The sequence below is a fragment of the Callospermophilus lateralis genome, chromosome 3 (assembly GCF_048772815.1).
Source record: "Callospermophilus lateralis isolate mCalLat2 chromosome 3, mCalLat2.hap1, whole genome shotgun sequence".
Taxonomy (NCBI): domain Eukaryota; kingdom Metazoa; phylum Chordata; class Mammalia; order Rodentia; family Sciuridae; genus Callospermophilus; species Callospermophilus lateralis.
This window is the reverse complement of record NC_135307.1, coordinates 133,330,076-133,344,049: the sequence shown is the minus strand read 5'-3', so window position 1 is coordinate 133,344,049 and position 13,974 is coordinate 133,330,076. Positions and strand designations below refer to the sequence as shown.

The window sequence follows — 13,974 nt, the reverse complement described above, 5'->3', positions numbered from 1 at the left end:
TATACTTATTTATTTTTATTTTAAGCTAGGGTCTCTTGCTAAGTTACTTAGGCTAGCCTTCAATTTGTGATCCTCCTGCCTTAACCTCCAGAGTGGCTGGGATTATAGGCATGCACCACCATACCCAGCTTTTGAGAACTTACTGAAGGACCTGCAGGGCAGTTAGAGTACTACTGAGGAAATCTAACCTCCCTGTTTTACAGATGGGAAGACCAAGGTCAATGACGGGGCTGACCTTACCCAGAAGCCTACAGAGAGATGGAGGTGATGGTTAGATACAGAGGGTATCACCTTTCCCCATAATTACAAGTGTGTCCTCTTCCCAAGACATGAGTAGAAAGACATCAGGGCCAGACACACCCAAATCAGCCAAGCCCTTGTCCACTCTGAGTCTGTCCATGAAGCACTGAACCAGGGTACTAACACACCCCTCTCTTCCCACAGCGATGCCCTCCTAGCCAACTGCCGGGGATGGAGGGCTTCATGGACTCAGGGACACAGACGGATGCCGTGGTGGTGCTGTCCTTGGCTCAGGCTGCTGTACTGGGCCTGGTCTCAGAAAATGAGCTCTTTGGAGCCACCATAAGCGCCGAGGCCTTCTACCCGGACCTAGGACCAGATCTGTCTGGGGCGGCTATAGGGGAGCCTGGGCCACCAGGACCCGATGTCTACCAGCTGGCCTGCAACGGCAGGGCCCTGGAAGAGCCGGCAGAGGAAGAGGTGCTGGAGGTGGAGGCAGCCTTTGAGAAGCACACACGTCGGAAGACACGGCCCCCTGTGCGCCTGGTGCCCAAGGTCAAGTTTGAGAAGGTGGAGGAGGAAGAGGAGCAGGAGGTCTATGAGGTTTCTGTGCCTGGTGACGACAAGGATGCAGGCCCAGCAGAGGCCCCTGCTGAGGTGGCCGGTGGCGGCTGCGAAGCCTTGGTGCAGAGCAGCGCCGTCAAGATGATCGACCTCAGCGCCTTCAGCCGCAAGCCCCGGACGCTCCGGCACCTGCCCCGAACTCCGAGGCCGGAGCTGGATGTGACCCCGTACAACCCTCACTTCCCCGACCCGGCCCGAGACGGCTTCCCCGAGCCCAGCATGGCGCTGCCTGGGCCAGAGGCCTTGCCCGCCGAGTGTGGGTTCGAGCCGCCCCATCTGGCCCCCCTGAGCGACCCCGAAGCCCCCACCATGGCATCCCCGGAGCCTGTCAAGCCAGAGCAGGGCTTCGTGTGGCAGGAGGCCGGCGAGTTTGAGGCCGACGCGGCAGGCTCAACAGTGGAGCGCCACAAGAAGGCCCAGCTGGATCGGCTGGACATCAACGTGCAGATCGACGACTCCTACCTGGTGGAGGCAGGCGACCGCCAGAAGCGCTGGCAGTGCCGCATGTGCGAGAAGTCCTACACGTCCAAGTACAACCTGGTGACGCACATCCTGGGCCACAACGGCATCAAGCCGCACTCGTGCCCGCACTGCAGCAAGCTCTTCAAGCAGCCCAGCCACCTGCAGACGCACCTGCTGACGCACCAGGGCACGCGGCCACACAAGTGCCAGGTGTGCCACAAGGCCTTCACGCAGACCAGCCACCTCAAGCGCCACATGCTGCTGCACTCCGAGGTCAAGCCCTACAGCTGCCACTTCTGCGGCCGTGGCTTTGCCTACCCCAGCGAGCTCAAGGCCCACGAAGTGAAACATGAGAGCGGCCGCTGCCACGTCTGCGTGGAATGCGGCCTGGACTTCTCCACCCTGACCCAGCTCAAGCGCCACCTGGCCTCCCACCAGGGCCCCACCCTCTACCAGTGCCTCGAGTGTGACAAGTCCTTCCACTACCGCAGCCAGCTGCAGAATCACATGCTGAAGCACCAGAACGTGCGGCCCTTTGTGTGCACCGAGTGCGGCATGGAGTTCAGCCAGATCCACCACCTCAAGCAGCACTCACTCACCCACAAGGTGAGCCTGCCTGTCCCGCTAAGCCCTCCGCCAGTTTTTTTATTTGTTTATTTATTTGTCTATCTGATTTATTTATTTATTTATTTATTTGGTTCTAGAGATTGAACTCAGAGGCACTTTACCACTGAGCTACATCCCCAGTCCTTTCTATTTTTTTATTTTGAGACAGGGTCTTGCTAAGTTACTCAAGCTGGCCTTAAACTTGTGAACCTCCTGCCTCAGCCTCCCAAGTCACTCAGATTGTAGGCATGCACCACCGTGCCTGACACTCCTGTCACTTATTCATTCAGGACTTCTCAATGTTCTGGTTGAGACAATTTAGGTACAACTCAGGTAAACATTTTTTATTTTTGTATTTATAAATTTCTCTTGATAGGGCTGGGGATGTAGCTCAGTAATAGAGAGCATTTGCCTAACATGTATGAAGCTCTGGGCCATGAAAGGAAAAAAAGGAAGAAAGGAAGGAATAGGAAAGGAGAGAGGTAGGGAAAGAAAAAGAAGGAAGGAAGAAAGGAAAGAAAGAATTATCTTGATAAATATTAAAGAAAAATACAATTGAAATGAGTTTTTAGTTTAGTGTCTTTTTTGTTTTGTTTTTTCAATGCTAGGAATTGAATCCAGGGCCTCGAACATGCTAGGCAAATGCTCTACCACTGAGCTATATCCCTGGTCCTGAAATTGTTTTTTTTTTAATAATAAAACTTGGCCAGGAGTGGTGGTGTGCCTCTGTAATCCCAGCAACTTGGGAGGCTGAAGCAGGAGGATCAAAAGTTCAAGGCCAGCCTGCACAATGTAGCAAAACCCTGTTTCAAATTAAAAAAAAAAAAAAAAGTGCTGAAGGTGTAGTTTAGTGGTACAGGGCCCTGGGTTTGATCCTAATATCTTGGGGGCAAAAAAAAGGAAAACTTATTTTTTTAAAAAAAGGTGGAAGATTGGAAAGAAAAGTTTAGGGAACACCAGCAGAACCCAAAGAACACAGTGTGGGAATCACAAGTAGCCTATCCTTCCTGATTTCTGGATGGGAGAACTAAGGCCTGAAAGAGACCAGGACATCACAGGGAGACGAGCACAACAGCATCCTCTGCTGCTTGTTGTTTGTTACAAAAGTATGTCAAAACCCATGACTTCCTTTTAGGAATAGGCCAGATAGACTTGATTATAAATGGAGAATGGATGTAAAGGAAACTTTTATTATAGAAAAGTACAGATGGTTCTAGAATATATCTACACTAGGCAAAGTGGTTTGAGAAGGTGGAAGACTGAGCAGCCCTGTTCTGACTTACCATGTCTCTAGACCCCAACCTTGACCTGCCCTCCGTTTTCCTCCCTTCAGGCCACCAGCACCCCGACCTTTCAACCACATCATTTTCACCAAGAGGCCTCATGTCCAGGCAAATGGAATGAAGCCTCTCTCTCAGGTCCCACGGTCCTACTGTGGTATTTGGCTGACCTGTAGTTTCCACCAAAATTCAGCAATTTAACCCTCTGAAGCTGAATGTGTATGGAGCTTATTGTTCTCCCTAAATAGCGGCCTGTAGTGATAATCCGGGTCAAACTTGGGACCTTACCTGTCAGTGGACAGTGAGTAAGAAGGAAAAAATAGCCGGCCAGGCTAAGAATCCAGGCTTCTCCAACCCTGGGAAATTTCTCTGCTAGTGCAGGCTATGTTCTATTACTGGGGCTCCTCCAGCCAGTTGGTAGTAGCTACCTGAGGTGTAATGTAAGAGTCTGAAACTAAACCTGGGCTTGGGGACAAAATCATGATTGATTGTTAATGTCTGCAAGGGAGAGAGTGGAAGGTGATGGTACATATGCTGTATTTGCCATCTTTCTCGTCTAGTGGAGGACTTCAAAATCCCTACAAATCCACAAAGTTTAAAAAAATAATAATAATATTATGAAGAAAAGCGAAAAAAAAAAAAAAAAAAAAAACTGAAAGCCTGATTCAAAACATCCCTATCGCCTGAATTTGTTCAATGTGCACAATATGTGCTTACAAACTCCTGAGTGGCAGGGCCCCCTGGTGGTCACACACACCTATAGTTTCTCAAAAGGGACACAGCCATAACCCTCCCTGTCTATAAGAAAACAAGATGAAGGGCCATTATTTTTTTTTTTTTCCTGATACTGGGGGATTAAACCTAGAGATGTTCTACCACTGAGCTATACCCTGCCCCCAAGCTCTTTTTATCTTTTGAGACAGAGTCTCATTATGTTGCCCCAGCTGGCCTCAAACGTATGATCCTCCTGCCTCAGCCTCCTGAGTAGCTGGGTTTACAGGTAGGCACACCCAGACCATTAAATTGTAATACATGCCCTGGATCAGATCCCCAGCACCAAAAAAAAAAAAAGGAAAATTATAATACAAAACTTCGTAACAGATAAATAGTTGGAACGGCAGCTGTGACATTGAGTTCCCCCTAAATTACCTACTCAGCAAACACAGAACAGCTCCCAACATCCAACCTAACATTCCTCCACAGACCATAGATCACAGCCCCCGTGTGCCCAGCACCCTCCTGCTCTGAGAGTCATGCTTTGGCGAAGCATGACTGATAGTCCAAATAAAACGGTTTTCCCTAGAGTCTATGAATCCTAGGGCTGAGTGTCCCAAAACCCATCAGTGATAAATCACCTGGGGACTTGACAAGAATAAAATATCCTGTGGGTGTGGAGGCCCACACGTATAATCCCAGTGACTCAGGAGGCTGAGACAGGAGAACCAAAAAAAAGTTCAAGGCCAGCCTCAGCAATTTAGCAAGGCCCTAAGCAATTTAATGAGACCCTGTTCCAAAATAAAAAAGGACTGGGGATGTGGCTCAATGGTTAAGTGCCCCTGGGTTCAATCCCTAGCACCAATAAATAAATAAATAAATAAAAATTCCTGGGCTACCCCAATCCCAAGATTAGACTCTCCAGGCAGGGAAGGGCTCAAGAGGCTGGAAATTGGATAGGAACTGATGGTGGCTTTTATCTCCAGAAAGGTCTAGACAAAACAGTCAAGTGTCAGTGGATGACCTCTGAGGTTTTTAGAACTCAAAATTCTTTGCAAACCTGAGTGCTTATCATTTTTCCAGGGAGCGCATAGCTTTAATAATTTTCTCAAAGGTGTCTGTGAACCAAAAAGACCACCAGGAGACAGCACTGAGCAGAGCAGCACAGTCCATAACACCAGGCCATATCCTCTTGACCACTGATGTCTAGCGGCGTGCTGCCTCCAGGTGTCTGGGAAACAGTCCCTGAGTGAGTGAGTGAACACACATTTGCCTCCACACACTGGTACAGGCGTAGCTATGCGCCACCCTGGTGGGCAGGAGGCTGCAGGAGAGTGGATAAGGAGCAAGGCACAGCCTATTTCTGCCTTTTACTGGAAGGCTTCCTAGAGGAAGTGGCCCTGCCCTGTCATTCTTCTCATGATTTCAAGTAAAAGGTACCTGTTCAGAATACCTCCCAGAAAGAGCCGTTTCCCAGAACCCATGCCTATGTAATGCTGTGGCCCTGAAACCTACCCCTATACCCAGGATTGCTTCCAGAAACCATACCTGACCGTCGCTCCTACCCCCTCGCAGGGCGTGAAGGAGTTCAAGTGCGAGGTGTGTGGCCGGGAGTTCACACTGCAGGCGAACATGAAGCGGCACATGCTGATCCACACCAGCGTCCGGCCCTACCAGTGCCACATCTGCTTCAAGACCTTTGTGCAGAAGCAGACCCTCAAGACCCACATGATTGTACACTCACCCGTGAAGCCATTCAAGTGCAAGGTACTGGGACCTTCCACAGTGGCCGGGGTCCACTGGCTGCAGCACTGTGGCCCACCTGCAGCCAGCCCGGCCAGCACAAGCAAGGGGAGCCCCAGCTGGGTAAAGCCTTGCCTGGGCTCTGGAGGCTGGGGTGGGCAGGTGGGGTCAGATGCCGCTCAGGTTGTATATCTGGAGAGCGGGGGAGAGGGGGAAGGTCGTGGTGCAGCCACGGAAAGGGCCCAGATCTGGGACTCTGTGCAGCGCAGATCTAACCCTTCATCTTAGAAAGAGTGGTCCCCACAGGAACAGGGACCAGCAGGAGTGACATTTCTCTGCCTCTTAGGCCTCCGTAGCCACATGGGAAAGGACAGATGGAGCGCTGGCTGTAGCGAATAGGGATCTCCCTCAGCTGTGGAGGAGGAGTGGGCTGCAGGTCCGGGAAGGTGGGCTCCCTGCAGGCTGATGGCGCCAGCGTGGTGTTTTCCAGGTGTGCGGGAAGTCCTTCAACCGCATGTACAACCTGCTGGGCCACATGCACCTGCACGCTGGCAGCAAGCCCTTCAAGTGCCCCTACTGCTCCAGCAAGTTCAACCTCAAGGGCAACCTGAGCCGGCACATGAAAGTCAAGCATGGCGTCATGGACATCGGCCTGGACAGCCAAGGTGGGTGGGCTGTGCGCAATGGACAGAGCAGGAATGACACCAGCATGGCGCACTCGGGAGCCTCCTGTCCAGTTAGGGGAGCAGGGAGGCTGACCAAGGCTGAGGCCTCAGTGGGGTGGGCTCAGGTCTGGAGGGGGGGGGACCCTGGAGGGCCATCATGGCGATAAAGATGGGATATTTATGTCTTCTTCCAAGGACTTAAATGGGCTCAAAAAACAATAATAATAATAAAAATAATCACTTACATTGATTGAGTGCTGTGTAACTCGTGATCCTCGCAGTGAGGCTGACTCTGTTATTATCCCCGTTGTAAAGATACAGAAGCAGAAGGGCAGAGAAGTTAAGGAACTCCCTCCCGCAAGACCACAACACCATAGGGGTGGGAGATGCTCTGTCTCATTACCATGAGATGACATCTAAAATAAGTGGTGGGGCTGCATGTGATAGCGGTACTCTCCTGTGATCCCATCAGCTCAGGAGGCCGAGGCAGGAGGATCACAAGTGCAGGATCAGCCTGAGCAACTTAGCAAGATTACTTTGAGAATAAAGTAAAAAGAGGTAGGGATATAGCTTAGTAGTAGAGTGTGTCCTGGGTTCAAATCCCAGAACCGAAAACAATAACGATAATGATATAAGTGGATGTGAAAGAAATAACAAAGGGGAGAAAACGGTTAACTAGAAAAATAAGGGAGCCGGGCATGGGGGCACAGTTCTGTAATCCCAGTGATACAGGAGGCTGAGGCAGGAGGATCACAATTTCCAGACAGCCTCAAAAGACTTAGTGAGACCCTTAGCAACTTAGCAAGACCCTGTCTCAAAACAGAAAAGGTTGGGATGTGCCTTAGTAGTTAAGCACCTCAGGATTCAACCCTTGGTACCAGTAAATAAATAAATAATAAGGAAGGACACAGTGAGGTCACAACTTTAAGTGCACCATGGGAGATCTTATAGGTATTCAGAGAATACTGGGCTTCCGAGCAGCCAAGGCAAAGAGTGTAACACAGTTGGTCACAGTCCTCTCAGTGCCTGCCAAAGAGAATGTAACCTACAAACTCAGGAAACAGATGATCCTGCCATTAAAATTTGGGAGAAGTTTCCAGAGAGGAGCCTACATTTCAGTAGTTGCCAGAACTTTCAGAAACTGTTATGAAACACCTCAAGTGTTAACAATAGCCTCTCCCTTTAGCACTGGTCAGTAGTAAAAACACTTCTGTGAGGCCACAGTGCTGACCATTAATCTCTCTGGATTCACTGTGGATAGAGTGGCTTCAAAATAAGGCACTTCATGAAGGCTCTTCCTACAGTTTGAGCTTTCTCTGGGGCTCCTGCTGAGGCAAACTAGCCAGCATATGGCTGGGCAGTAGCCAGGTGAGTTGACTTACCCTAAGGGGTTATTCACCTAGAAATGGCTGCAGTAACTCTGACCTTGGTTTGTGAGCCACTGACCAGTGAATGACCTGGGATTTCTGGCAGAAACAGGTGACTCCCTTGGATTGTTTTTCAGTAGTCCAGTAAGACTGCTTCCACTAGGTGATAATGAAACCCTTTGGCTATTGGTTTTGTGGTGCTCTGGGGAAGCATGACTGAAAAGCAAAGCCTTCCACATGCTAGGCGAGAGCTCTGGTCTCTGAGTCCTATCCCCAGCCCATTGCTGCATAAGTCTGCTCGCTGTAGCCCCTCGCTACTCAGAAAGTCAGCATCAGCATTGCTCAGGATCTCAGTGGAAATGTAGACCCTTGGCCACACCCCAGACCTGCACAGTCAGAATCTGCCTTTCAAAAAGGCCTCTAGGTGATTTGTTGCACAGCGAAGTTGAGAAGCACTTAAGTCATGTAATGCTTCCGAATCTTCCCCAGAGCATGTTGAAACAAATTGCTGGGCCCCACCCCCACAGTGTGTGATTCGGGAGGTCTGGGGTGGCAGTCAGAAAATGTGCATTTCCAACAAGTTTCCAGGTCTTACTGAAGCTGCTGGTTAGGAATCTCATTTTGAGAACCTTTGATCTAGACCCTACAGAACTGGTTCTGAAATGGGCTGTTCACTAGAAGTCACCTGAGGAGCTTTAAAACTGCAAATGCCTGAATCTAGACCCTACAGATTCTGGAATGTGGCTTATGATCAGGGTGTTTTGTTGTTGTTGGGCACTGGAGATTGAACCCCCCCCCCCATTACCCTACCACAGAGCCACATCCCCAGCCCTTTATACTTTTCATTTTGAGGCAGGGTCTCGCTAAGTTGCTTAAGGCCTTGTTAAATTGCTAAGGTTGGCCTGAAGTTTGTAATCCTCCTGCTTCAGCCTCCAGTCTCTGGGATTATAGGTGTATTTTAAAACACTTTGGGTGGCTCCTTAGGCAGTACACTTTGAGCTCCTGTAGTGGAACTCCCACAAGAAGGGCCCAGAGCCAACTTTGCCCTTATAGAAATAACTGGGGCCAGCCAGGCGGGGTGGTGGACACCTGAAATCCCACTCAGGATCCTGAGGCAAGAGGATCACAAGTTCAAGGCCAAGCTCAGCAATTCAGCAAGCCCTAAGCCATTTAGCAAGACTCTGTCTCAAAATGAAAACTAAAAAGGGCTGGGGATGTAGCTCTGTGGTAGAGCACATCTGGGTTCAACCCCCAATACTGGGAAGAAACAAAGAACAAACTGGGGCCATGAAAAGACTATCCCTGTCCACAGCAGGGTGGTTAAGGGGCAAGCTCCTGTGCCAGGGAGGCTTTGGCCACCTGCTTCTCACAGACAGCCTGGGTCTGAGAAGCCCAGACTTGATGCTGCATAGAAGGCAGCCAGTGTTCTAGGTGGGATCACCTGTAAACTACATGGCTGTTATTTGGGAGGTGGAATGATGTCCTTGTTAAAATGCTGGACTGTATGCCAGGGGTAGTGTGGCCCATGACAGTAATCCCCACGGTTCAGGAGCCTGAGGCAGGAGGACCGCAAGTTTGAGGCCAGCCTCAACACCTTAGCAAGGCCCTAAATGAAAAAATAAAAAGTAGCTCTGGATTGAATCCCCAGTACCCACAACACCCACAAAAAAAAAAAAGAAAAAGAAAAAGCTAAACTATTCCCTGGGACCGGATAGGAACAATAATAGACTCCATAAAGTAGGGATGTTATATAGTTTCCCAGGATGCTTTATTGTATGAGGATGTGGTGCTGGGGTTGAAGGAGGAAACAGCCTAGAACCTGTTAAGAGTTGTGACCGTTCGCATTATTTTATAAGGTCAGGAAGTTTTGCAGTGTTTCTGATGCTAAGGGAACAAATAACAGATGCCCATGCAGACTAACTTAAACAAGAAGGGGAGAATCAAGAAACCAAGTCTAGGCCATCTTCATAGATGGGAGATTCTTTTTTTTTTTTTTTTAAAGAAAGAGAGAAAGAGAGTGAGAAAGAGGGAGAGAGAGAGAGAGAATTTTTTAATATTTATTTTTTTTTTTTTTAGTATTTGGCGGACACAACATCTTTGTTTGTATGTGGCGCTGAGAATCGAACCCGGGCCGCACGCATGCCAGGCGAGCGCGCTACCGCTTGAGCCACATCCCCAGCCCAGATGGGAGATTCTTAACAGTGACATCAGGGATAGACTCCTATCATCTGTCCACAGTATTACCTGTGATTTTTTCCTCATAGTTACAAGATGGCTGCCAGTGGCCATGAAAGAACTGATCTTCCTTGCTCTCATCCAGTGGAAGAATGAGCACCTGCTCCCCTTAGCTCTTTGAAACCAGTGTGAATATTCTAAGGACTTACTAGCAGATATTTCCTTATGACCCACTGACCAGAATTAGCTCACATGCCAATTACTGAGCCATTCATTGGCAGGGGGTGGGATTACTCTTAGACTAGTGGTTCTCAATTGGGGGTGAATTTGCCTCCCAGGTAATATTTGGCCCCTGGAGAAATTTGGGTTGTCACACTGGCACCACACCACTGGCATCTAGAGGGCAGAGGCCATCCTGCAATGCCCTGGGCAGTTCCACAAAACAAAGAACTGTGGCCCATGATGTCAATGGTGCCAGGGTGACGTGTCCTGCCTTGGACTTGTCAGAGCTGTCCCCCACAAGCTGGGGCTGACTCCCCAACACAAACCATATCTCCTCAATGGACAGGGCAGAATATACTTAGGGGTTAAGCCATAGTCCTTTCAGCCAGGCTATGGGACCACCTGATCACACCTTGGGCCACCCTCTGCAGAGTAATCTGTCTGGCTTTTGTTACAACAGAAAGAGCTTTATAAGATTCCAATTTGATAAGATTACTAGAGGCCTCTCAGCATTTCTGCCTCCCACATAGCCTTGTTAACCTACCTTGGGTGTGTCTTTGTCCTTGGAGAGCCAGTCTCAAGGATACCACTGGGTACAACTGGTTTAAAGTACTAATGCTGGCAAGAGGTCAGAGGCCAAACTGCTCTCTCCGGTGATTTGAGACAGAACAGCACAGCAGTTCAAAACAACAGTACTTGCTGGGTGACCTCTGGCAAGCTGATTAACCTCTCTGAACCTCAGCCTTTGGATCTGCCAGCTGAGGTTGCTGTGATCATTAGATGAGATGTGTGAAGTGCCTGATGTGCAGTAGGTGCTAAATGAGTGGCACTGCAGAGATATGATAAACTATAGCAGGTTTTCCTGCAGCAAAGTGACCAAAGAGAAACACTGAGGAGGATTGAGGAGGGCTTGAAGACTTAGAAAGGGCAATGGAAGCATGAAGAAGTTCAAGGCCAGGCCTGGGTCTCTGCCTGAGCCACTTCACTGTTAGCATCCACCCCTGTATACACAGCATTAAGGACCCGAGGAACCTGGGGCTCTCCAGGGTGGGAGGGCCAAGAGGTAGCTGGGAACCCATGGAAGCAGTCACTGGGAAATGGGGTGACCAGCTCCCCCCACAAGGACCCCCAGGCCTAACTGCACCCCTTTCTTGCAGACCCCATGATGGAGCTGGCAGGCACTGACCCCTCTGAGCTCGATAGCCAGCAGGAGATGGAGGACTTCGAGGAGAACGCCTACACTTACGCCAGTGTGGACAGCGGTGCCGAGGCCAGCGCCCTCACCGAGCAGGCCATGAAGGAGATGGCCTACTACAACGTGCTATAGTGGGAGCCGGGCCACCCAGCACAGGGGAGGAGGCCTCGGGGAGTGGGGGTGAGACCCGGGTGCTGCAGGCCATGCCTCCTGCATCCAGAAACAAGCTACTGCCCCACCGTCCCCAGTCCTCCCTCCCCGTCATTTGCACCACTAGGGACCTTTACAGACCAAATGGAGACTGTACTACTGGCCTTGCTTGGAGCCAGGTGCGGGCCCAGGCATCCCTGCAAGGAAAGAGTAACCAGGAGGCCTCCTCTGCGTCTCTAGCCTGCTGCTGTGGGCAGGAGGGAGAAAGGCACAGGCTGGCAGGGTGTCTCAGGCCACCTCGGGCCCAGCAGAACTCTCCACAGGTCCTGGACTGCAGGAAGAGATCCCTTGAGCCAGACCTGTTTCTTTCCTGGACCAACTCCTGCCTCTAGGGATGCCTGAGCTCCTCCCCTGCTGGTCAGCACTGCCCACCCTACCTGCCCAGGCCAGAAGTCCCCTTCCCCGTCTTGTCACCAGACAGCCAGGCAGGGCACTCTGCCTTCTACCTCCTGGGTGTGCATGTGGCCCTGGCCTGCAGGAAAGCCGGAGGAGCCCAGCCCCCAGCTAGTGCCCTCCCAGATGGTCCCCAGAAGACCCCTGTCCTACAGCCCTCTGTTTGGAAGTGAGTGCCCCTGAAGTGAATCGTGACAAATATCATCCATTCTGTCCTGGGCTAGGGCACCACATCAGGGTCCCCCACCAAACAAAGTGCAGGCACACCTGTGTTAGGCACACAAAGACACAGAGGATGGGCAGCGTGAAGACTTCACTGGGGACCAAGAGGGACTGTCCTCAAGGGAGGCCAAGGGCCACCTGTGGGAGAAGGAGACTAAAGTAGTTTCTTATGAACAGGTGTGCATTTTGAAGGTGGGGTTAGCCAAGAGTCCTCAGGCTCCTAGGAAAGAGTAACATATTTAAAAAGGAAAATGAAGACCATAGAGGGAGATTTTTTTTTACTAAATGGGGGTATTTTGAAGGTAATTTATTATTTTTTTTTTTTCTTTCCAACTCTGTGTCACCTGTTCTTTTTTCAAGGAGAAGCATTCTTTTTCCAAATGTAAGCTTTGCGTGCTGTGCGTGCTTCATGCCTCCCCACCCAGAGCAGCCCAGCTGGGCTGGACCTGGGCTCAGTGGGGACTGATGCTCTGGCCCAGAAGGTCCAGCTGCTGGCAGGGAGCTCAGCAGGCCAGGTGGGAGACAGGGCAGGCAGAGGCTGGGCAGCCCTCCAACCTGCCCAACCCCTCCTGCTGGCGACAGCTTTAGACCACGCACAGTGGCCAGGGCTGCTGACTGCTTAGCCAGCAGCCCCCTCCCTAGCCCACCTGCTTTCATCCCCCATCCCCACGCCAGCTCCTGTCCCGGAACAGAAGCCCACAGACCCAGGGCGGTGAAATAGCACATTCAGGAACTCTAGGGCACCCAGATTCCCGCCCACTCACCTCCTGAGACCTCAGGTGGGGAGGGGCAGGCAGGGCTGTCCCTGAAGGCACAGGTGAAGCCAGGAGGGGGGACAGCTGGACTGGGGAGACCAGTTGAAATGCAGCTGCCCCCAAGGCTGTTTCCCTAAGTGAAGGACCAAGCCAGGCCTCAGGGTGACTGAGATCAGGTGGGGTTGGGGGTGGACACACAGTGGCCCCAGTGTGGCTCCCTAGGCCCCAAGGCCCCCAGCCTCCCAGGTGCCCGCCATGATGACCCTCAGGTGGCAGTGACTGCGGCGTCACTGTACAAGACATTTTCTCCTGCTGAGCAGAAGGTATCGCCCCTGCAAACTACCTCTTCCCACAATGTCTTTCTCCCCTGGTACCAAAAAGAACCCTGTACCTCCTCCTCCCTCCCGCCAGCGCAGCCCTTGGTCTTGGAAACCGAAGGGAGAAGGTCTGGCCTGGTGTGGGAGCTCTGCGCTCTCCCTGGCCGATGTCAGCACTGGCCCTCCATGAGGTCCCATACTTGAACGCCCCTGCCCTGTGCCTTGTACCTGGGCAAAGTGAAGAGGAGCGGAGCACAACTGGGTGGAGCTGGGGTGGCCTTGCAAGGCTCCTGTCCTCACCCCTCCCCAACCTTCTCAGAAGGGGCCTGCAGCCTCCCGGTGACTCAAACTCCCGGACAAATTCCATTCTAACTTATTTTGACGTGTATACAAACCAACCGTTTAGAGAGTCCACTTGTGCAAAGCCCTACTGTGATTTTATGTTCCTGTTTAAAGAGAGGTTTACTTAGCAATAATTATAAATAAACAAATATTCTTTAGCGAGGTGATTATAAGTGCTTCTTTCCACAGATTTTGGGGATGTCCAACATAGCAGAGCAAGCGTCACTCTCCAGGGGCTGGAGGGGGCTGGAACTGTCCTCTATACTAGAATGGCCACCTGCAGTGTCAGAAAGGGGCAGGCCAGGGCCCCAGAAGTCCCACCACTTGCAGAGAAAAGCTGTTCCACCTCCCTGTGCACCCCTCACACCCCAGGACAGAAGCCAGGCTGGACTTCGGAAGCTGCCTTCTTGGGAAATGCCAGCCCTTGGCTGAAGACAGGCAA

At 51.2% G+C, this 13,974-nt stretch overlaps 1 protein-coding gene across 1 annotated transcript; it reads left to right on the top strand.

Annotated features, from left to right (window-relative positions):
- The first annotated feature begins 344 nt into the window (after nucleotides 1-344).
- On the top strand, nucleotides 345-12,856 carry Znf710 (zinc finger protein 710). Its single transcript, XM_076851327.2, has 4 exons — nucleotides 345-1,932; nucleotides 5,502-5,693; nucleotides 6,160-6,334; nucleotides 11,256-12,856. The coding sequence occupies exons 1-4, from the start codon at nucleotides 472-474 to the stop codon at nucleotides 11,423-11,425; spliced, it is 1,998 nt and encodes a 665-aa protein (XP_076707442.1). The 5' UTR covers nucleotides 345-471; the 3' UTR covers nucleotides 11,426-12,856.
- The last annotated feature ends 1,118 nt before the right edge of the window (nucleotides 12,857-13,974 follow it).

Bases quoted from the DNA above. Each gene is read 5' to 3' on its own strand.
- Znf710 (XM_076851327.2), top strand. From the start codon at position 472: ATGGAGGGCTTCATGGACTCAGGGACACAGACGGATGCCGTGGTGGTG. The intron at 1,933-5,501 runs GTGAGCCTGCCT...ACCCCCTCGCAG, and splicing joins AGCACTCACTCACCCACAAG to GGCGTGAAGGAGTTCAAGTG. The intron at 5,694-6,159 runs GTACTGGGACCT...GGTGTTTTCCAG, and splicing joins TGAAGCCATTCAAGTGCAAG to GTGTGCGGGAAGTCCTTCAA.